This window comes from Rhipicephalus microplus, chromosome X (assembly GCF_043290135.1).
Source record: "Rhipicephalus microplus isolate Deutch F79 chromosome X, USDA_Rmic, whole genome shotgun sequence".
NCBI classification, from domain to species: domain Eukaryota; kingdom Metazoa; phylum Arthropoda; class Arachnida; order Ixodida; family Ixodidae; genus Rhipicephalus; species Rhipicephalus microplus.
In genome coordinates this window covers 354,098,340-354,122,512 of record NC_134710.1, presented here as the reverse complement: position 1 = coordinate 354,122,512, position 24,173 = coordinate 354,098,340, and the positions used below count along the sequence as shown (strand labels likewise).

Below are 24,173 nucleotides of genomic sequence, written 5' to 3'. Positions count from 1 at the left end.
TGTTATGAGTGGGCAGCTGATTAATAGTCCCTTGTTTACAACCTAAACACACCAAGTCTGCCGGTACGAGACCCTCGTTCAATAAAATAAGGGAAAGAAGTCTATACCTAAGGACTTGTTTTTCCGTGTATTAACACAATAATAATGAGATCTAACAGACAGTAATGCCAATGTACAGGGGAAGTTATTAGAACCAATAGAATGTAAATGAGAAGAAAGAAAAGTGGATAAAAAAATAACCAGCCGTGAGCAGGAATCGAACCTACGACCTTCGAATAACGCGTTCGATGCTCTACTCACTGAGCTACCACAGCGGCCTTCCCTCCATCCACTTTTTTGCGTTTATATGTGAATTTAGAAGTAGGAGTGACAGTCAGCGCCAACTATCAGCCAAGCGACGAGTGTGAAAGCACTCTTTTATGCGCATGTTTGGCGTCACGTAGCACGTGAACTTAATATGAGCGGGTAGCTGATTAATAGTCCCTCGTATACAATCTAAACACACCAAGTCTGCCAGTACGAGACCCTCGTTCAATGAAATAAGGAAAAGAAGTGTATACCTAAGGGCTCGTTTTTCCGTGTATTAACACAATATTATTGAGATCTAACAGACAGTAATGCCAAGGAATATCCAGGAGAAGTTATTAGATTCAATAGAATGTAAATAAGAAAAAAGAAAATACGAGGAACTATTTATCAGCTGCCCGTTCATAATAAGTTAACGTGCTACGTGACGTCAAATATGCGCATAAAAGAGTGCTTTCAAACTCGTCGCTTGGCTCATAGATGGCGCTGACTGTCACTTCTACTTCTAAATTCGCATATAAACCCAAAAAAGTGGATGGAGGGAAGGCCCCTGTGGTAGCTCAGTGGTTAAAGCATCGAACGCGTTATTCGAAGGTCGTAGGTTCGATTCCTGCTCACGGCTAGGTTTTTTTCATCCACTTTTCTTTCTTCTTATTTACATTCTATTGGTTCTAATAACTTCGCCTGTACATTCCTTGGCATTACTGTCTGTTAGATCTCATTCATATTGTGTTAATACACGGAAAAACGAGCCCTTAAGTATACCCTTCTTTCCCTTATTTCATTGAACGAGGGTCTTGTACTGGCAGACTTGGTGTGTTTTGGTTGTATACAACGGACTATTAATCAGCTGCCCGCTCGTAATAAGTTCACGTGCTACGTGACGCCAAACATGCGCATAAAAGAGTGTTTTCACACTCGTCGCTTGGCTCATAGATGGCGCTGTCACTCCTACTTCTAAATTCACATATAAACCCAAAAAAGTGGATGAAGGGAAGGCCGCTGTGGTAGCTCAGTGGTTAGAGCATCGAACGCATTATTCGAAGGTCGTAGGTTCGATTCCTCCTACGGCTGGTTTTCTTCATCCACTTTTCTTTCTTTTTATTTACATTCATTGGTTCTAACAACTTCCCCTGTACATTCCTTGGCATTAGTGTCTGCTAGATTTCATTATTATTGTGTTAATACACGAAAAAACGAGCCCTTATGTATAAACATTTTCCCATGTATATATATATATATATATATATATATATATATATATATATATATATATATATATATATCTGCAGGCAAACAATTAGTGTTCCACAATCCCCTTATTGGTAGCAGGGGGCACTGATTGACGCTTCCACGTGTATATGCACAACATATGCACCCTATAAAGAGAACACGGGGACGACCACCACAGTAGGTTGCAGTGGTCAAGTATCACAAGCGTTATTTGGAGGTCGCAGGTCTGTATCCTGCTTGTGGCAAGTTATCTCTTTGTCCACTTTATTTTCCAGAATGTTATTACAATTACCTCTAATAATAGACCTTTATTATTTTCTTGGCATTATTGCCTGTTAGTCATGAATAATGTTGTGTCTTACAAATATTATGTCACCTTATGTTACTAAACAAATGTTATCATGTTTTTGTGCTGCGTTACGTGAGTTGATAAGGTCACGAAATGTCTAATGCCCGAATCCAGTCGTCTTAATGCGTATGACTCTGTCATAGTGCTGTTCGTTTAGATATTAAACCCTCAAAGCAGAGAAATGTCGACACCAAAACTCATTCCAAAAGTTGTCTATACATACAGAAGGAAACGTCCAAACAGGTTGAAAGAGAGAGAAAGGTTATAAAAAAGTAGGGAGGTTAACTATAATAAGTTCAGTTTCCTGCCCTACGCTTGGGGTTAGAGGAATAAAGCTATAAAAGAGAGAGAGAGGGACAAGATGGACAATGGACACCACACATACACTGCACACATAGTGCATAGTTTCACAGGCGGTCGCTCAGTGATGTCATCGTCAGAAATTCGACAAGGACTCGTGAGGATTTCTGGACGAATGTGCTTAAAGACTACGCACCAAATGTCTTTTCCAGAGTAAAGGCACGATCATCCAGTCTTCTGAAGGTACAATGGCGAGTCCAGGACATGGTCGAGAGTTTCTATGCAATTGCAGTTATCGCAGTTAGGGGAGTAAGCCAGACAAATGCGATAACTGAATGAGTTTGTAAAAGCCATGCTGACCCACAACCGACAGTATTTTAGCGTCACTTTACAAACTCTTCGTTGACAGCTAGAGTTCGAGTGATGAGCCGAAGTTCTGAGGCCGTCGAGTGGAGTTCAGTGAAAGATTCTAATGCATAAGTGTAGCATTGTGCGCGTAGTGGCGAAGTTTTCTTGCATCGTCAACCTTAGACAGGGGTATAATCAGTGTGGACTCTCCGTCGTGGGCACATCAGCCAGCGTTGTCAGCGAGGTGGTACCACGTATCTTAAAGTAACCCGGCAGCTAACAATAGACTATGTCATGTCCTTGGTTAGTGGCACGATAGTTGATTTCATTGATCTGAGGTACCAACTGATGGTACTTCCCGCGTTGTGGACTTCTCACTTATTGAAGAGCCACCTTGCAATCACAAAACATAGCCCACTTACATGAGGATTCCTGCATAATATATTTCATTGCAGCTAGAAGTACTGCAATCTTGGAGCCCGTAGATGTCGAGACGTGTGAGGCTTTGAACATGGTGGTGATGGACCGAGATAGAACAAAAAAGGGCCCGAACCAGTCGAGCATCTCTAGACTGAACCATCCGTATAGATATGAGTTCCGTTAGCATACGATATATGCAAAAGGTCCAATGACATCTTATTCATGGCTTCAACAGTCAGGCTACTTCTGTTGTACATCCCCGGCACTTCAAGGTGCAAAGGGGGTCTTCGCAGGCACCGCTCCGGGCATACTGGCATGGTTGTGGCTGAGAACTTCCAGGAGATGGAATTCTGGCTATAACCACAACGATTCGGGCAACTATGCGTTCACTTTTTCTAGTAGCAGGCTAGTGAGGTGACGGTGAGGCATTTTGGATATATGGCTAATATGGGCTAGGAGAGTGCTGACAGTTATATATGTCATATTCAGGTGGTCTTTGGCAATGATAATTGTTGCGACAGTGTTAGTACACCTAAGTAACCCCAAGAATGTGTTAATGTTTTGCCATTGAATGCTTCGCAGGACATGGATGTTAGTCTTCCTAGCATTTTAAAGCACGGGTGTGCTATAACACCAACACATCCAACAAGAGCGCTCTATACACCTTAACCATTGCTGATACGGATGTGCTTCCCATTTTACCGGCACGAAATTTCATTACGCGGACGATAGGGGTGCGCCTCTCTTCAAGTGCGAGACATGAGGACTCCATTCAAACAAGATGAGCGCTGAAATTTCATACATAGGTGGAAAGTTTATTTTAGGTTCAAGCAGCCAAATACCCCACCTGACTGCTCTTACTGTGCCTGATGTTATTATAAGAGTGACTCGGTTCTTTACCTAAGCATGCGAACCTTTGGCCAGATACAAGAGCCTATCCTATACAGCTGCATTTAGGAAGTACTCAACTGCAAGTGTTTTCTCCTTGCCTATATTTCACAAATTTTAAAGAGCGCAGAAGAAAAATAGCAACTTTTCTGTATTCAAGTTTGTCTTGACTTGATTCGGTAAGGCACATGCGGCTTAGAAAATTCGTAGGCGTAGCTTTGTATTGTGGATTTTAACAGTAAATACCGTATGCCACACAGCTATCCAATGAATGTTTCTGGTCATCATTGTACGTCGGCGATTCTGCATAGAACGCGAAGCGGCTGTTGCAACCACTTATTCAATATTTTAAAGGAAAATGAGTGAAGTTACACGCACCTTTATTGCGTTCACAATCCCAGTTTTTGGCAAATAATTCAAAGATTGTTCCACTAGCAATAACTGCTGCGAGAACAACCAAGAATGCGCTGAAAAAAGTGCATTAACAACAGCATAAAAACGTATGCACTGTATTTAAAGGGGTTGTCAAATTTATCGATATGACAATAAGAGACAATAATTATTTGGTAAAAAGTAAAAGTAATTCACTCATATGACCTACAAAATACTTACATTATGCAGGCTTGAACGAAGCTCATTCCTTCATACACATTTGTCACGCAGTCCTTCACGGTAACCTTCATGAAAGATCCTGCAACTGTGAGCATTAAAGTATAAATTATGCAGCAGATGGTCTGTGAAGTGCTTCATGTTTAGGTGGCAGAAAGAAATTAGTCTGTTTTCTCTCCTTTTTTGTCTTTTTATTTAGGCCGTATGTACTTATTCGACAGTCATTATTTATCTAAATAATTATATTGTCAGCAATCGACTTGTTTCATCTTAACGACTAGCTTGATGCTTTTCAGAATGCTCTGAGCTGACCCACCATTTACAATTGACTGACTATTGTACTATTATGACGCCAGTCGGTAATGAGAAAGCCGTTGAATTTCTCAAGTGCCGTGCACGATTGTTTCAATTACCTGTTTTATCATTACGGTATCAATGCGTGGAACTTACGAACGCTGCCAATGTTGGCTAGGTCTTGTTCTCTACAAGCATCGATGACGCAGACACCGAGTCGTATTCCAGGCAGATTCTTATCTGTCAAGTAGGACTTGAACCTTGCCATCTAAGATTGAAGAAGAGAATAAACGAGTCTTGTCAAATATGGCAAAAAGACAGAAACAGGGAAGGTCAAGGTCGGTTGCCTCGCCACCAACAATATTTCACAGTAAAAAACAGAAATCCTTAGTAATATATATGCACAAAAAAGAGCTATAGGGATGATAATTTAAATGAAAAAACATACACAGATATAATAAGCTATGGGAGACCCACCGCAGGGGTCCAGTTGTTATTGCACTTAACTGCTGACTCGTAGGACCGAATCTTGGCCGCAACGAGCGCATTTTCAATGGCGGCGACAGTCCATGAAGCACTTTACTTAGATTTATGTGCAAGTAAAAAGCACTAACATGATATATATTCTGTATAGACAGATTTGAGAAAAGAGGTAGGGGGAGTGGGACAGAAAGGTCTGGTGCTAAACCTCAATGAGTTGCGCTAATGTGTCGTTGCTTCTGCCTATTTATTACTTTGATCTCGCGAAGCCGAGGCCGACAAGTAACGACGCGTTAGCACGAAAATTCTTAGAAGCTTTTTATATTAACAAAATTGGCACAGATTGCATTATAATCCGGCTGTTTCGCGTTACCAAAATAAGCGTCAGCTTTTTGGTATGCGAGTAGGACCAGTGTCTGCGAATGTTGTTGCATGCATATGCAGATAGTTGTAATCTGGTGGCTTTTTATTTCAAATGTTTGAGTGAAATTTAGCACCTGACCTTTATTCTCGCCCTAATTTTTTTCTTGAAGCTGTCTTTTTTCAAGTTCACGCTAATACCTGACTCTGGCTGCACCGAATCGATGTTGATCAATTCGTCTCACAAGTCTTACTCAAGTCTTACTGAGTCTTACCTAAAGGGACCCTAAAGTCAACTAATAATTTATGTCAGAGTGAAAACTCAATGCTTGATTGACAGTGTCTAATGCGACATTATTATTAACAACAGTGCGCTGAAGTCGGTTATACCTAATTACCCAAAACGGGGTCTTGGAGGACACTCGGCAATCCATCAGGCGTAGCGGGCATCTCCCACGTCGGAACCGAAAGCGCGAAGCTCTCCACCGCCTCGCGGGACTCTTGGACAGTCCGAAGTTTGCCTGCTAGTGAAGTACTTAGCACTTTGGCCCACTGTTCCTTGTTCATGGCGTAAGTACTCAATGCGCAATTAAAGAGCATATGGTTTCACTATACACGCACAAGACATAGTTCACACACATGTTTTTCATCGTAGTCTGGGACAATATGTTTCATGTACCACGGGCTGGGGTGACATAATGTCACCCCAGCCCGTGGCGCTTTGGAGCAAATGTAACTCTGGAGCAAACGTAACGTGACCCGACTGGCTGTGCGTTAATTTCTTATCCGAGAGGGGGGATCTTTCGTCGGTCTTGATAAAAGTGCTTTGTGATTTCGTTGAAATAGAGTAACTGATCCCTGTACTCTATGTGAAGTGTAGGAGGGGAAAGCAGAGTGACGCCGTCGATGAGTCCTCGCATCGCCTCATGTGCAGTCTCATTAGGAGTCCGCAGGTTGTCCCTTAAGCTGCCCTTGTGTGCCGGGAAACATAAGATGGAGTGTTTAGTGATGTTATGTCCACCTTATATTCGCACTGTCGTCTTGTATTTACCACCTTTCGCAAAAGCTGGAGTGGCTGCTCTGGAGTCACTGTATATTATTGGGAAGATCGTGCCTGTGAGAGCGACAACTATCGCTGCGAGTTTGGTTACATTCGGCCTCCTGTTGTAAAGATTGAGTGAGTTGCGCATTTGCCCGTGTCCGTCAATTAGTACGACCGAGTGGGCGTTCTTTCCCTGGATGTGCGATGCATCCACGAAAGCTGTCTGGTCGGGAAAATCTTGCAGCATCTGCCGCGTGGGCTTCCATGTGGGCGAGTCTTCTTCCAATATTGTGGACAATGTGTACGTTTCTTGGCAAGGAAAGCACTGCAATTTCTTTTAGCATTACTTTAGGTAACTACTGAACATTGTCTCTTTCCGCCATGGTGCGCAGACCGAGCATGATGAGAATATCTCTGTTTGCTTGGGTACTGAATATGCGTGCGATCTGTGCCATGAGTTAGCCTTCGATGATTTTAGCGAGGGGATTATGCACTCCTACCACGAAGAAGAGGGCGGTAGAGGCATTATTGGGACGCCCTGACGCTGTCCTAAAAGCGCGTCGTATGTGTGCTTTCAGATTTTGCCGTTCTACGTTATACCAGTCGAGCATCGCAGACACTCAGTTCAGCCACTCAATCGCAGTCACTCAGCATCCCAGTTCAATATCGCAGCTATTCTTATAGCCTTGTCCTCGCCTAGTCATCTGTGCCGATTCATGATGCGCAGAAACGTTGGGAGCGCGTTCGCATTTTTGAATGTGATGCTGTCCAGCATCACCAAGTTGGAGTAATTACTTTATATGATGAGTCCAAGGACGCGAATGTCGTCGACCATAGTCATGCGGTTCCCGTCTGAATCACGTAACTTTATGATTGGAGGGACGGATCTGTGCCAGTCGTTTCATGGGCATGCTCCTCTGGGAGGATGATAGATATGCAGCTCAAATTTTCTGGAAGAGCAGCAGAATTCCATCGGGGGAGATGTGCTTTGGTGACGAGACTGCTTCTTGCATGCGGGCTTCTAATTGCTCATCGCTGCCACCAGTGTTCTAAATGATGATATCGTATACGTAGATGGTATGCTTCTCAGCTGCTATTTCTCAGAGTGCGCTATAGAGCTTTACTACAGCCAGATAAAATAAGATTGGCGAAAGTACCGAGCCTTGAGTTGTTCTATTATAACCCAGCTCAAAACTTTGAACGACGTGCTAGCCAATCCGAAAAGTGGCCATTAAATCTTTCAAAAGATAAATGTCTTATTGACAGAAGTGTGTGCCAAGATTGTGATCAGATATAGTGGTCAGATTGGCAGACGTTGGATATTGTCAAAAGCTTTCTCCACATCGAGACTGAGCAGCACCTTGGTACCTCGTGGGCAGCGCTTCAGCAGACTTTTCCTTATTCTAAGCACGGAGTCTTGCGTTGGTAAACCAGGCTTATATACAATCACAGTGTAGGAGAAGTATTTCTTTTCTTTGACGTACTCTGTGAGTCGGTTCAAAATGATATGTAAGGCTAGCTTTCCTATGCAGAACGTTAGTGAGATCGGCCTCATGTTTGATAACCCCTGTGGCTTTCCGGGTTTTGGAATGAGAACTGTGTTTGCACGCTTCCCGCTCTAGATAAACGGGCGGTTTTATAGGCTTTGCGGATTTGTTCAGTTAAGAAGCTGATGGAATCATCATCTAGATTTCGGAGAGCCTAATTCATGACGCTATCGGTGTAGCTGCTGAGTTGCTGTTGAGTTCGCGCATCGCGAAAACAATATCACTCTCTGTGTGGTCCGCGTCGAGTTTCTAGTTCAGAGCACCGTCATTGATCTTCCACTGTAAGATACTGGGTTTTCCCAATTTAAGTGGTTGGTAGCGCTTAGCAAAGTCGTCAACAAAACCTTCGACAGCACTGCGTTGTGTTGCGCAGTATAGTAACTTGCTGAGCCTGATGTACGTATTGCACAGAATTGGACTTGGTGCCATTTTTATCGAGGAGGCGTCTTATGAGCCTCTATCTACTCCCTTCTCGTATTTGCCACTAGAGGGAGTTTCATCAAACTTCTTCTCACTGCTGCCGGGTATGAACCATGCGGTATGTTTCAATGATTTCGTTGAGTTCAGCGAGCTTTTTTTGCAGTCTTCGGTTGAAACGTTTACCCTTCTACCTGGCTAGTATAAAGTGCTTGGCTTCAAACAGGTTCACTAGCCAACTGCTTTTTCTCTTAACCTTACCGTCCATACTAATTGTTAGTTCTGAGGCTGCAATGTCGCCTTTGAGCTGTTCTGTCCAGTTTGCTATCGTTTGCTTTGTGGTTTGTCCTAGTGTGTTTCATGACTGCATCGGCAATTAGCGAAGTTTGTCCCAAGCAATTAGTTTGTACTCCCTTCGCTCCTTTCTGGGAGTGCTGCATCTATTCGGAGAATGTAGTGATCGCTGCCAAGGTCTATGCCTGAGCTGTACCAGCCGCATTACTCAATGGCCCAAACGAAAGTGAAGTCTGCTGTAGTGTTGTGGCATGTTGAAGTACCGCAGCGAGTTGTAGTTTCGGGTCTGTGATGACAGTGAGATCAAAATCGGAGGCTGTCGTATGAAGGCTTGCTAGAGGAATATGTGTAGCCCCATGCCCAGTGTAGAGCGTTAAAATCACCACCCGCTATAAGGGGATTATATTTATCGACGTTCGCAATCTAGCCGAGCATGCTTCCGCACCTTTGCCTTGAGTCTTTAATGCTGCTGTACAAATTAGTAAGAAAGATACTTCGCTTGTTCTCTTCGTGGTCGTTAGGTGTAATCTACATCGTGAGGTGCTTTGAATAGCAGGCTGTGTGGTGCATTTCATGGCGAATGTACGGGATCTTTTTGCCAATCAAAATAGCGACGCCACTGCCTTGCGCTTTTCTTCTAGCCTTATAACCCGTGAGAGTAAGCTTTTTTTGTGATTATTTATTGTAGTAAAAGGACGGGTGGTTTCATGGTATTCGAGTGCAGCAGGACTGCCTTTTTTTGGGGAAATCCTCCTGTAGTTTCATTGGCGGATGCGGAGATTTCTTGTCCTATTTGCGACTGCCATGTTGACCATCATAGCTTTCATCGCTTGCAGTGAAATCAACCTGCAGAGGGCCATGCACATCGGTATGCTTTGACTTCATCCTCTCCATGGCCAGTACTACCGAACTGTTCATGTACATTTCCAATTTTAAGCTCAAGTGTTGAACATGCCCATTTTCTCGTTCATTCGCGTCATGCTCTAGTTCATTAGTCTCATATTATCAATCGTGACGTCAATGCCGTCCTTGACGTGTGATCGCAAGGCCATTCGCAGTCGGGTTACAGCTCCATTTTAGGAGGTTGGTATGCTTGGCGTTGTTCCCTCAGTTTCGCAATCTCAAGTGCTTGGGGAGTTTCGTTATCAGATGGTTGTTAGTGACTGCACCTTGGTGTACTGCTGTTTTCTTTATGTGCTCTAGATAACTCCTGTATTAGCTTCGCATAGGTGTCTTTGAGCTCGTTTAGATCGTGTTTTAACATAGCTATTTTTTCTTGATCTGTGTTGCAGAACTGATGGTTTTCCTTCGGCGTAGTCGTCGTAGCGCCTCTGACTTTATCCGCCTACGTTCCTTCGCCTCCGTTGTTCTTTTCCGTGAAACGCACCTGTAATTCTGAGCGAATCCTGCTTGTGGTTGGTGTCCTTATAGCTGCGCGTCTGCGCAATTGGGAGCGGGAGTGGCTGCGTGTCGACGTCGTTGACGTAGATCGGCCTCGTTCTGTCTGTTGATTGTCTTCTTCCAGCTCAGTCTAACCTTGTTGCTCCAATCGCGCTCATTGTCGTCCTGCGCGCAGAACATACGGGCTGAGAAAGCGTTTCGAGCACACCTTGTCCGCCGTCATGTGCAAGCCACCGCACAGGTTCCCTTGTGGATCTCCCACATGATATTGTCGCGGGTTATAAATTACAGAGGATTTATTTAAAAACACAGGCAGTGGAACTCGTAGAGACGCTCTCAAAAGAAGGTCGCTAAGATTGTCGTCTTCTTCACTCGCCTGCGCTGCGCCTCTCGAGCGAATCCGCGATCTTCGTTGTCGTCGCTATCTCGCCGATAGACTCAGCTATACACGCGGTATTACCCTCCCTCCAGAGTGAGCGTCGTCCCGATGCTCAACAGGTAGAGGTGCGGCCAGCCGGTGTTTACCTCACTCAGAGTGGTAAAGTTTTATGCGGACCACATGCACTGTCTCAGGCAGATGCTGGCGACGTTTCAAACAGGAGGAGGCGTCGGGCACTACTTCGTACGTCACATCACCAAGACGACGCAAAACCTTGTAGGGTCAAAAGTATCGGCGTAGGAGTTTCTCCGAGAGGCCTCGCCGTCGTACAGGAAACCAAACCCAGACTCTATCTCCTGGTTGATAAGTGATGAATCGATGGCGAAGAATGTATCATAGGGCATCAAGTTGCTGCTGGTTAATTATTGTGACGCGGGCAAGCTGCCTAGCTTCCTCAGCGCGCTCAGTGAAGTCTGCGGCGTCTGTCTCTGAGTCATCGCAATGGTAAGGCAGCATGGCGTCAAGCATTGTAGTAACTTCTCTGCCATGAATTTGTGCGAGCGGTGTCATTTTCCTTGTTTCCTGGCGCGCCGTATTATAAGCGAATGTGGTGTACGGCAATATTTGGTCCCAATTCTTGTGTTCCACGTCGACGTACATGCAAAGCATGTCAGCGATTGTTTTGTTAAGTAGTTCTGTAAGCCCGTTCATTTGTGGGTGGTAAGCTGTCGTCTTCCTATGCGCTGTACCACTGAGCGTAAGCACAGTGTGCAAAAGCTCGGCTTTAAACGCGGTACCTTAGTCTGTTATGACGACAGCTGGAGCACCATGTCTCAGTGTAATGTTCTCCACGAAAAACTGGGCCGCTTCAGCTGCAGTGCCACTGGCAATCACCTCGGTCTCCGCGTATCGGGTGAGGTAGTCTGTAGCCACTATAACTCATTTGTTGCCGTTGTCCAATGTTGGCAATGGCCCCAGCAAATTCATTCCGATTTGACAAAACGGAGTTTCTGGGATGGGCACAGGATGTAATAGCCGAGCGGGTTTTACAGGTGGTACCTTGCGCTGCTGACAGTCAATGCATGTTCGGGCGTAATGTTTCACATCTTTTGCGAGTCTTGGCCAGTAATATTTTTCTTTGACGCGTGTCAGTGTTCTTGTGAAACCAAGGTGGCCTGCACTGGCTTAGACATGGCAGGTTTGTAAAATTTCGTTGCGGAGAGCTTCAGGAACTACCTACAGATAGCTTCTACCAGTTGATAAAAAATTCTTTTTGTGCACAATTCCGTCCAGTAAACAGAATGACGATAAGGTCTTCAAAAACAGTCTTGGTGCATTGGCGGCTCGTCCGTTCAAGAATTCTATAAGCGAGTTGAGCTCCCAATCATCTTGTTGTTGCCGAGAAATGATAGCTGCATCAATACCTCCTAAAAAAACCTGTGATTTCATCCTCTGTAGCCGGTGGTTCAATCGGTGACCTTGACAAACAGTCGGCGTCTAAGTGTTGCCTTCCGGACTTTTAAACTACGGCCATGTCATACTCTTGGAGCCGTAACGTCCATCGTGCTAAACGTACTGATAGGTCTTTTATGTTGGTCAACCAACAAAGAGAGTGATGGTCGCTTACGACTTGGAAAGCGCGGTCATATAAGTACGGGCGGAACTTCGCAACTGCCCAAACGACGGCCAGACACTCCTTCTCCATTGTTGAGTAGTTGGACTCGGCGCGTGTCAACGTTGTGCTAGCGTAGGCAACTACTCTCTCCACAACATCTTGGCATTGGACAAGAACAGCACCTTGGCCCACATTGCTGGCGTCTTTATGGATGGCTGTTGGTGCATTCTCGTTGAAGTGAACGAGGACGGGTGTAGTTTGTAGACGCTATGGCAGCTCGTTGAACGAAGCTTTTTGCTCTTCACCCCATACAAACGTAACGTTTTCCCTTGTAAGGCAGGTGAGTGGAGAGGCGATGTGTGCAAAGCCTGCTATAAATCACCGGTAGTAGGCGCAGAGACCCAGAAAATGCGTGACCGCTTTCTTATCAACAGGCCTTGCGAACATTGTGACGGCCACAGTTTTATCTGGGTCGGGCTTCACACCTTCACGACTTACCACGTGTCCTAAGATCAGGAGTTCTTCGAAGCCGAAGTGGCATTTTTCCGGTTCGAGTGTGAGTCCAGAGGACCGTATGGCTTGAAGGAGTGACAGTAGGCACTTTAGATGTTCTTCAAACGTGGCCGAAAAAACAATCACGTCGTCGAGGTACACAAGGCATGTTTTCCATTTCAGGCCGGACAGAATGGTATTCATTATGGTCTGAAACGTGACTGGGGCTGAGTATAGACCGAAAGATAGGACTTTGAATTCATAAAGCCCATCTGGCGTCACGAAGGCGGTCTTTTCTAGGTCGCACTCATCTACTGCTATTTCCAGTATCCACATTTAAGGTCTATTGACGAGAAGTAGCGCGCATGCCGTAGCTTGTCCTAAGAGTCATCGACCCGTGGTAATGGACAAACGTCTGTTTTCGTAACATGGTTCAGCTAACGATAATCGATGCAGAAACGTAACCTGTCATCATTATTTTGCACGAGTACCACTGGCGATGGCCAAGAACTCTTTGATGATTTGATTACATCATCTTCTAGCATCTTCTTGGATTGCTGCTGGATTACCTCACGTTTTTTTTCTGTGCGACGCGATGTGGGTTCTGTCAGATCGGTCTTGCTGTGTCTTCCTTAATGATGCGACGCTTAGTCAGAGGCGTTCGACCCACTCGTGACGTCGATGAGAAGCAGTCCTTGAACTGGTTGAGCAGCTCCATAAGACGGCATCATTCAGTCGGTGTTAGAATCGGGTCGATATCAACGTGCGGTGTATGCGGAGATGATAGAGCTGTGGATTCCCCTTGCAAAAAAAGACAGTCGTGAGAGTAGTCGAGCTCTTCAAAGTACGTCACAGCCGTGCCTTTATCGATGTGCCGGCGCTCATTCGTGAAATTGGTCAGAAGCACTTCTGCGCAGCCAACCACTAAGCTGACGATGCCGCGAGCAATGGTAATGCCTTGGTAAAAAAGGACAGTGCTGCGTTTGGCTATGGCGTCTTCATTACAGTGCACGCAGCAACACACGAAAACAAGACTACATGACATAGTAGCAGGCAGACATCATCGTCGACCACACGAAACACCCTGGGTTCTTGGTCAGGATCATGGATCACAGGCTTGTCAGTGGCGAATGTAATCACACCATCGCTTATGTTTACCACAGCCCCGTAATCTGTTAAGAAGCCCATTCCCAGTATCATAGGTTTGCAGCATTCCGGTAGGATCAGAAATGTGGCTACAAAAGCCACATTCTGGATCGTGAGTCTTGCTGTACATTTTCCCGTGGGTGTCATTATCTGGCCTCCAGCATTTCGGATATAAGGGCCCGTTCATTCCGTCCTGACTTTCTTGAGTTCGTCTGCCAATCGTTCACACAATATGTAAAAGTCTGCACCCGTCACTTAAGCCGTCACTTAAGCCGTTACTTCAACGCCATCAATCGTCACAGCGAAGTCGGCTGTCACAGTTTTCAGCGGAGTCTTCATCGTCGTCTCTCACGTGTTTCGGCAACAGTGGAGGATTTTCGGCAATTTGACGGCTTGCAACCTTCCCCCCAAAGGTCACTGCTTTAAGTTTCCCCACCGTGGGCGGGGATACCGACCTCTGACGGCGTCAGCATAACTACGGCGGCTTGGTGAACCAAAATGAGCCGAGATGGTGAGCACGTCCGGAAGGTAGCAGAGCCTTGCCGCCTGCCAGCTTTGTCGTCGTCGATGGGGGCACGGCTTTCGTCGAACTGTCGGCACGTAGCGGTAGGTGCCCTACCACGGTATTCAGCTCAGCCTTTTGGGCAAAAACGGTAAGTGTGCCCTGGCTCTCCACAGTTGTAGCAGAGTGGTCGGCGATCCGCAGTGCGGCTTATGTCGGTCTTCCGCATACAAGGTTGCCCGAAAGAATCCTGCTGAGCCCAGGCTGCCCCAGGATACGGTTCGAGATACTGTGGCGCTGGCATGGGCGTGGCTCAACGAACAGCGTCTGCAGAGCTGTATCCGTTTGGCTGGTAGGATACTTCTGAAGCCAATAGACGACGCACAACGTCTGCCTAGGTACACGAGGTTGGATGGTACGGTGGAACGGAATATTGCTGAGGGGAGGCAAATGCTTGTCGAAGTTCATGGCGAACAACTTCAGCGACGGAGACTACTGTGGACTCCTGCTGTGGAGGCGCCTGTGACTGCAATGTGTACCTTGCGTTCTCCTTCGCTATCTCCTCACGCACCCTCTGTATAATCAGGTGGTGTAGAGAAAATTCGTCGTTTGGGGTAAGTGTGGCGGCGCCTGCAGCTGTGCCGGTGGCCGGGCGATCAGACTGTCGGTACCGTTGCTGCAGCGCACGCTCTGCTGCGGTGGCCTCCCTGGCGAACTCGTGCACTGTTGTTGGTGGATTGCGCACAAGACCAACAAAGCTGCTCTTTGACGCCCCTCATGAGATGGCTTAACTTTTGAGTGTCGGGCATGTTGGGTCCGCGTAGCGGCACAGACGCACCATATCCTTAGCAAAAATGGCGACGCTTACATGCAGCTGTTGGATGCGTCTTTCAAGAAGGTGTGGTGCATTTTCGTGTCGGTCCACGTTACCAAAAGTATCAAGAAACCAACGACAAAACTCCTCTCATGTCGTCAATGTTGCCTCACGGTCTAAAAAACCACGTCTTCGCGCCGTTTTCAAGGGTGAAGTATACGTGGAAAAGCTTTCCATCGAGACTCCAGTAGTTCAATTTAACTACCCGTTCACACTGCTCAAGCCAGTCTTGCGCATCTTCGTTCGGCTGACCTAGAAATGGTTCAAGAATGCGCATACTCTGGACCGTCACCGGTGCAGTACTCCTTGAAAACGCCATTTCTTGAGCAGGGGTGGCTTTCGGAAGTGTTGCTCTTTCTAAAAGGCCAAATTCTGGTTCAAGAGCTTGAAGGCAACGGCTTGAGCGGTGCACAGGTGTCTCCACGCGTGGCTGTTTCGTAGGGCGGGACGCGGAGCTTCTCACAGGGCTGCCGATCAAGAGGTGGTAGTACCCAGAGCCTCCACCAGTGTCACGGGTTATAAATTACAGAGGGTTTATTTAAAAACACAGACAGTGGAACTCGTAGAGACGCTCTCAAAAGAACACCGCTAAGATTGTCGTCTTCTTCACTCTCCTGCGCTGTGCCTCTCGAGCAAATCCGCGATCTTCGTTGTCGTCGCTATCTCGCAGCTAGACGCAGCTGTGCACGCGGCAATATAATGTTGGGTGAAAGAAAGGAAGTAAAATAGAGGGAAAAGAACGGCAGGGAGGTTAACCAGCCTATAGGCAGCCGGTTTGCTACCCTGCGCATGGGAGAGGAATGGGGGAAATGAAAGATAGACAGCAGAGAGGGAAGAGAGAAACACAGCACAATCGGCAGCACTTGCACGCGCACTCAGTCATAGTGAAAATTCTGCAGACTCTGAATTTGGTGCAGCCCGGATCGAGGCAAACGTCCGCGTAATGGCCGAGTTTCCCGCATACGTAGCATATGTGCCCTTCTCTGCGTTATAAGTAGCAGCGTACCAAGGTGGGTCTGTACCTGACAAAGTCCGGGACGCGAGGTCCGTGAAACACAACGATCACTGATCCTGATTTTTTTATTCTTTTTCCGCCTGTTCCAAGGGGTTGCGGTCGTTCGCGGTGTTTCAATCGTCCGTTGATCGTCATCCGTGTCAATGTGTTGAATTTTTCCTTCGCATGTGTCGCTTGCAGCAGCTCCGTAAGTGCTTACTTCGTACATTTTTACGGCTATCAGTATAGCCCCTACACCCGCGTATCTATATATGTTTTTTCTCCGAACGCCTTGCTCGCCACTTTGATATTATGCATTGTGTTAGGACATATATTGTCCTCCGTGGTCTGAACTGAACGGAGGTTTGCTGCTGTTGCAAAGGCTTTGCACACTAAAATAGATACGACATTTGGTATGTTCAAGCCATCCTTTGGGCGAAACACTATTTTGAGGTTTTCTTGTGGTAGGGATGGCATGCATTAGGCTCCTATCACACAAATATTATGTTAGGAGGCGCAGAGAGGAGCTCACCAGTACGCTGCTTGGATGGTTTTCTAGCTTTGAAAGTGGCGTAGTTGTTTTGGCGCGCTCTTTCTTTGTTTTCCGGCTGGTCACGACTTTCCTACCCACGATGTACACTGCAAGATACACGTATTTGTATGCTGTGATATCTTGTTCATCAGATGTGGCTCAAACACCTAGGATTGTTTGTGGCTCATTTGCCGAGCTGTCCATTTTGTCTGTAGTAAGCGTCATTGTTGTTCTGCTCCTAGCGCAAAGGGCGGGTAGACGCCTCGCCGAGATAGGCACTCTAGGGGCTAAACCTGGATTTCCGCCAAAGTGCCGTGAGCAGACAAGTCCAGCTTAAATGAGTAAATATGGATGCAACGAGATACAATTAGTGTCCGAGTGAGCCTGCACGCATCAGACACTCTCTAACACTCTTTTTTTTTGTGCCGATCAGAAAGGAATAAAATAATTGTAAATGTGGCAGACAGTTAGCGGCGTGGTTTGTCGTATCAACGGTTCCCAGCCATCAGTGCCCTACTTACCGAGAAATTAAGTAAATGCAAGAGAACAGATGCGCCACGAGTATCACATTCGCAAAATGATCATGATGACGTCATGCAGAATTACCACCTACAGTTAATCGCTAGTATTCAAACTGGCTGCATTGAATAAGAAACCTTCCGTAATTAAGAGAGGTAATAAAAAGGTGCTTGTTCGTTTCTGTCTTATAATTGAAAAATAGTACCGCTGGACACTACCATGAAAAATGGTGCAAGTGGTGAAAGGTTCAATTTTCGCCTGGTCAAACGGGAGAGGTTCTGGCACTTCTCGCGCCCAGTTGAACCCTGCAGGCCTGCGATCTCGGACATCATGGCTGAAAATTGTTAAATGGCTGGTGTTGCTGCTATAGCATCCGCTATATTCGCTCTTCTGCTGCTGGTGTTGGCGACAGCACAGTGAATCCGGGCAACGTTGTGTACGGCAACAATGATACGTAAAGTTCCAATTAAGGGGTGTAATTTAGAGTGTGCCAACGCGATGCGGACCACTAATTCTCTTTTTATTTCAAAATAAGCAAGTCATCGGCACAAAAGCAGAACGACAAAAATTTTGAACCATTATTTTAGCAATCACCATAAACTTAATATTTGCCTCTAGTGTCTATTTAAAGAGCACCTGTGTGTCAAAATTTCTGGGGCTCTTCATTACGGCCTCGCATATAATCATATCCTTGTTATGGTACGCTGAACCTCAAAAAATATTATAATACTATAATATTATTGTTACGAGAAAAGGGCGTTTGTAAATTATATATACTAAAGATAAACAGGCAAGCATAAAAGCTGGAGCCCCATCTTCGCGAGAGCTCAAATATCGTCTTCTTTCCTGTCGAGTTCATCTGTGGCACCACGTAGCCTCAACCCCGGCGTTGAAGGCACCATATTGGTGTGGTTGGTCGGAGTGATGTCCCTTTAGCCGAGTGACGTGAACAACGTCAGAACACAAGCGTGCCCTGATGCTTCGACTAGGTTTAATTTCATCGGTCGCGGTACGGACCCGAGTACGGCGAAGTCACCTTTTTGAACAGGCCAACTCACCATGATGGCGTGCTGAGAAGGACCGTGTCACCAAGTTGGAAGCTGACATAGCGTTGCGGGTTTTCGCAAACAGTCGTTGGCGTTTTTGCGAATTACTAAGACGCAGACGAGCAATCTGACGGGCCTGTAGAGCTCTAGAGTTAACATCACGAACGTAGTTCGATGAGCGGGCAACGGTTAGAAGGAGCGTGTCAAAAGGTAGCGTGGGTTTTCGTCCGTACATGACAAAAAATGGCGATAAACCTGCATTATCACGCCGGGACGTATTATAGGCAAATGTCTCCAATGAAGGGCAGCGTCCCATTTGGGAAAGTCGGAGGAAACGTACATGACGAGCATTTCTGTGATAGTTCGATTTAGCAGTTCTGTTAACCCGTTGGTTTGAAGGTGATAGACTGTTGTCAACTTGTGTTTTGTAGCGCAAGAATACAAGGTGTTTTGTATAACCTGGGATAGAAAGTAGCGATCATAATCGGTAAGTAGTTGTCGAGGGGCGCCGTTGTGTAGCATGACGTCTTCTAAAAGAAAGTCGGCGACGTCAGTTGGACCACTCGTAAGAAGGGCCCACGTGATGGCATACTCAGTGGTGTATTCTGTGGCGACTTCTATTTACTTGTTCTCACTGACGAATAAAGGGAAATAGCCAAGTAGGTCAAGACCTACACGATAAGGCGAAATTACACGAAAAGGAGCAATGAAGCCCATTAGGCGCGCGCGATGAATGAACAGAACGTTAAGGAGTAATCACAGAGGAATGCGTGCGACATGCAAACCACTTAGTTCCCAAAAGGATGAACGGCGCAGGAGATGCGGGTCGTACGAAAGATGCGGGCCGTACGAAATCATTGTCAAGGACACTAGCCATCCTCCTTTTTGAGCTTAGTCTTACTCCGTATTCTCCACGTGAGGGTTGGCGTTGCGTCGCATTCCGAGAGCTCGACAATGTAGAAAGTACGGCACTGTGCTTCGTGTGTGCGCTTGGATAAGCGTGCGCTGCTGCTTTTACGTTTCGCCACACTCATAAATTCAGGAGCAGGTCTCGACACGTCACGACGCCGCGCTGTATACCTCTGACTTAGTCAAGATGGTCAAGACCAACTCAAGACACCACCGGTTGGGAATGACAGCCGACATGGTGGCCGAGAAGACAGCAGGCCTACTGGATACATTATTTCAGTCTAACTCTGGGCACAAATCAGCGCTGGATTCTTTCGCAAGTATATATAGGTGATCATTATTTATTGTACCGTACTTGTCGCGTGTGCAATACGGATTGCGCTTTTCGGCAACTGGCTCGATCGCATTGTATATCGCACGCACGAAATGCACCCCGAAGGTCAACTAGGCGTCTGCAGTTCGTCTGTGCATTTTAACCGCCTGGAAATCGGCCGACATTTCTGTCGGCTGCCCGGACGCTCATTCATTGAGTGATCGCTTGTGTTCGCCACTGTGGTGAGCTCCGGGCTCACAATACTGGGCGGTGACCTCGTCGCTGTGTTGGGAGTTGTCCCAATTACCTTGCGGGTGCTCGTAACGAGCTTGGTTGTATTACATCGCACGCTGTAAGTGCATTGGCATGTGCTGGCGGGGCTGTCGCTAGCATCAAAATTCGGTGCAGGCTGCCATTACAATTGTCTTCCTCGTCGATCGGTCGCAAGCAGCTCAACGCCGGCCGTTGGCGGCACCCGTGGCGGTGGACTCATGTCTGCTCGCTGCACTTGCTTCAGTTTGTGGAAAAAGGCCGCATTACCGTCGGTTTCTTCATCGCCCATCATTTGCGGTGCCCGTGGCGGTGGACTCACGTTTGCTCGCTGCACTTTCTTCAGTTTGTGGAAAAGGGCCGCATTAACATCGGTTTTTTCATCGCCCGCTCTAAACCAGCTTGGTGCTATTACTGGCAGCGTCTCTCCTGTTTTTCGAAGTTCACTGGCAGTAGACGTTCTGCGTGCAACGCCGTGTTTGGTTTCGCGCTCGCTTGCTATACCTGAACGACATCGCTCGCTTAGAACTCGCCGACTTGTTGGGAGCACGGTGGTTCGCGGCGCCTCGGAGTTATGGCTGCAGCCACCGTATTTAGGCCGTTGCGCTTCGCGAATCAAAATGCACCTTTGACCATGTGGGACATCATTGTGAAATTATTTGCGATTCATACTTTACGCATGCTTTTATTTCGCCATGCACGTATTTGTCATATGCATGCATATTAGCTTTTTTTCACGTGTGACTAACTATTTCTTAAATCTGATTGTGCAGCAATGGGCACAAACCTTGTAGAAGGCTGTGGCTGTGTGCGCTGGCTTCTGCAATACCTATCATCTATCGCTTTTGTCGGAACAGCTTCAGGACTGTATGAGCCCTATTGAAAAAACGTCCACCATAGCAATGGTTGATTCCACCATCCACAGCTTTGGTGGATTATGGTGCTGGAAATTTTGGTGTAGCATGGTGTATGGTGGCGTATGGTGGACGGCGCCCTCCAGCCGGCTATGCTTGAGCGCGAAGCAGCGTCAGAACCGTGACGAGCTGCCACGAAAAAAATAATATAAATAATTGCATAAAAACTTTGTAAAAAGCACCCGTAAAAATAAGTGCGAGAGTGTGGAACCAAACCTGCCACCTTCGGATTCCCAACTGAGCACAGTAACCACTGCCCCACGCCACCAGATGGAAACTATGGCGGTAAAGATGTAGTCAACTGACAAACTCACTGTTTAACTTCAGTTCTGTTTGTCGCTTACTTGAGATGGACACAATCTGCACCTGCTACTAAAATTTGCACAATTGATAAGCCTGAACAACTGCTGCCTGTAACGATTGCCACTGCGATAATGGCAACAGCGCTATGTTTTAGTTATAATCTACAACCGCAAAGAAAAAAGCAACTCAGTGGACTGAAAAGCAGGTAGAGTTTATCGGCGGTTACGGCGAAGTTTATTATCCGCTTCTCGCTTCTCCCAAAGGGCGATATCAGTTCAGGCTTTATGACGCTTCTATGCTCATTCGGTAGATACGCCCACACAATTGACTTTTCGAGCAACGCACAGCGCAGTCGCGCCAGCGCACCGCTGTTGCTCTGTCGTAAGGAACAACTACATTATGGCTTGGCCAAAACGAATGCAGTGCGCCAGAAACATTATGCTATCATACTGGTTCGGTAAGCATACGAATTAACGAGTCTGTGTTCTCGCATAAGAGCCAGTGAGGTGCCGGCGAGTGCGACCGGCGGCTGTCGGTGAGGGAAGGCGTACATTTGGTGGAAGTGCAGCAAGCCCGTCGCATCGATGTTTGTCGCTTCTTGCGCGGACATTGTACACAATAAAAAAGGCTTTATTCAGGGTAAATGACACATATGTAATTTATTGCAACTTTACTCGTAAAAATTGTGTATTCTGATACCTAGAAGTGCCGATAACACTTGTACGGGCTCTGTCGGTAGGACTAACTTTTGGTGGAAATCATGGTAGTAGAACAGAAGGGCGAAAGTCAAATTCGCTGGGTGTCGTCTTGACGCATGTCAAAAGTGAAAGTTTATGCATATTCGCACGCACCTTGTTAACTTGAAAGTACGGCTCAAGCAATAGAGTGCGCAAGAATTGCCAGAGTTGCGTTTCTAGCGTGGCGACATCAAGTGACCGGTGTGTTCTGCTCTAACAATGAAAGGGGCAATTGTAAACTGAAGCTTATTTATTTCTCGACAACTGCGTGCGATGTAAATCATTTATTGTCACTTTTCACAGTGATACGTCTAGTTTTCTGAACATCCTAACAAAGTAACATATCGCGGATATTGATTGATTGATATGTGGGGTTTAACGTCTCCAAACCACTTATGAATATAGGAGACGCCGTAGTGGAGGGCTCCCGAAATTTCGACTACCTGGGGTTCTTTAACGCGCACCCAAATCTGAGCACACGGGCCTACAACTTTTGTGCCTCCATCGGAAATGCAGCCGCCGCAGCCGGGATTCGATCCCGCGACCTGCGGGTCAGCAGCCGAGTACCATAGCCACAGGACCACCACGGCGGGGCGACATCGTGGATGTCAAACTGATGTAAGTACGTGCGCAAAATGTAAACACAATTACGGCCGCATATTCTACAATCCACAAAATTGAAGCGTTGTTGACACAACAGGAATAAGAAAAAATAAACACGCTAGAAAGCGTGATGAGCAGCGTTGGTTTCTTTTGACCTTAAACATATAACTATGCGCAATGAAGAATGAAACACTACAAATACGTGATTTTACGTACTGTTATGTGCTTTTTCAATATGTCACTATCATCCACCAAGCTTCCGTAACGCCACCGACATTCACCTTGCTCACCAAGCCTTCCATCAAACACGTTTTGCCTTGCCACCACCAGCCAGCATTTTCCACCGTCACCACCAGTTGCTCGCCACCACCACCACCACCACCACCACCACCACCACCACCACCTGCCATCATTTTTTCCACCCTCGCCGTCATCAGCCATTATGCCCACTACATTTTACACCATATCTACTATTCTTTCCACCATATTCATCAATGATTCTAGCATCCACCAACCCAACATTTTCAATAGGGAGATGTCAAGGTAAAGTTAATTGCGTGTCATATTTTACACCTATGTTTTGTATCAACTTGCACGCACTTGTCATATGCGTGCATCTTAATCCGCTGTCACATATGACTACCTTTACAATCCTAATGTACAGCCGTGTGCAAAACACATGCAGAAGGCTGGGTGAGCTTGCGTCTGCAATGCCTGTTATCTATCGCTTCCATCGGAGAAGCTTCACAAGGGCCGTACAAGATGTGACAATGAGGCTAGACATCTACATTTCACCATGAATGTACCTAAAGAATAGAGAAACTTCAAGTGTATATAAAAAAATAAATTAGTTCAATGTCTCCTTTTTTTGTCTTTCATTGTTGCATTGACTGCGAAAGCAGTGACACAAAGATGGCTGAATAGTTTTTCGCGTGTTCTTTTCCACGCCATTTGCTGCTCACTGCGCAGAAAAACAGACGAAAAAGTATTGGGCCTCGCGGAGAGTTAATAGTCGAACAATATTTGAACTGGGGATAAAAAATCATCAGATTAGAATATTTGAGTGGACCAACCATTCGTCCGGCAAGGTGCAACTGTGAGGACTAATGATTTCCCGGTAAGGTGTTATGTGGAGACTAATGACTACCCTATAAAATGTAATTGTTAGAACTAAATGTTAGTCTTTTGTGGTGATTTGTGGGACTAACGGTTACCCGCTAAGGTGTAAATATGAGTACTAAGTGTTAGTCTCTTGAGTTAGATGGTGGAGATCATTAGGCTCAGTGCCGTTAATCCTTAAAGGAATTAATGGTTGTAACAGCCCCATTAGTCCCCAAAAGGACGAACCACACACCCTGTTAACACCCTTATGCTTTAGAGTGTACCCTATTAAATGGTATTGATTGTATCTAAATGGGCTGAAGGCGTCCAGCTGGAAGGGTTTCTGGCTTTTTGTGGTGCTGACAGAATTTACAAGAAGTGATGTAACGGTGGAGGCTTCGGTACATACCAGGCCAAAGAGGCGACGTCAATTGCGGTTATAACTTCTTGAGACCCCCAAGTGGCCAGTCATTGAAATGTCATGTTACTGCACGACGACAGGGTGACGCATTTGTTGGGGCATGACGAGCAGCAGCTCAGGTCCGTCAGGATGTATGCTGTAGCAATATATTACACCGTCTCGGAGCAGGAACATTCGGAGATACGGAGTAGTTGTGCGACTGGTCTGTCAAAGGA

The 24,173-nt window shown here is 46.3% G+C and overlaps 1 protein-coding gene across 1 annotated transcript in view; it reads right to left on the bottom strand.

Annotated features, from left to right (window-relative positions):
• The window catches only part of LOC119161995 (nose resistant to fluoxetine protein 6-like), a 44,541-nt gene that overhangs the window by 4,614 nt on the left and 15,754 nt on the right, over positions 1–24,173 (bottom strand). The window contains exons 2-4 of the mRNA XM_075876716.1: positions 4,904–5,015; positions 4,457–4,541; positions 4,223–4,311 (exon numbers count right to left, since the gene is read on the bottom strand). Coding sequence (XP_075732831.1) covers positions 4,223–4,311; positions 4,457–4,541; positions 4,904–5,015 — 286 coding nt within the window. The remainder of the gene's footprint in view (positions 1–4,222; positions 4,312–4,456; positions 4,542–4,903; positions 5,016–24,173) is intronic.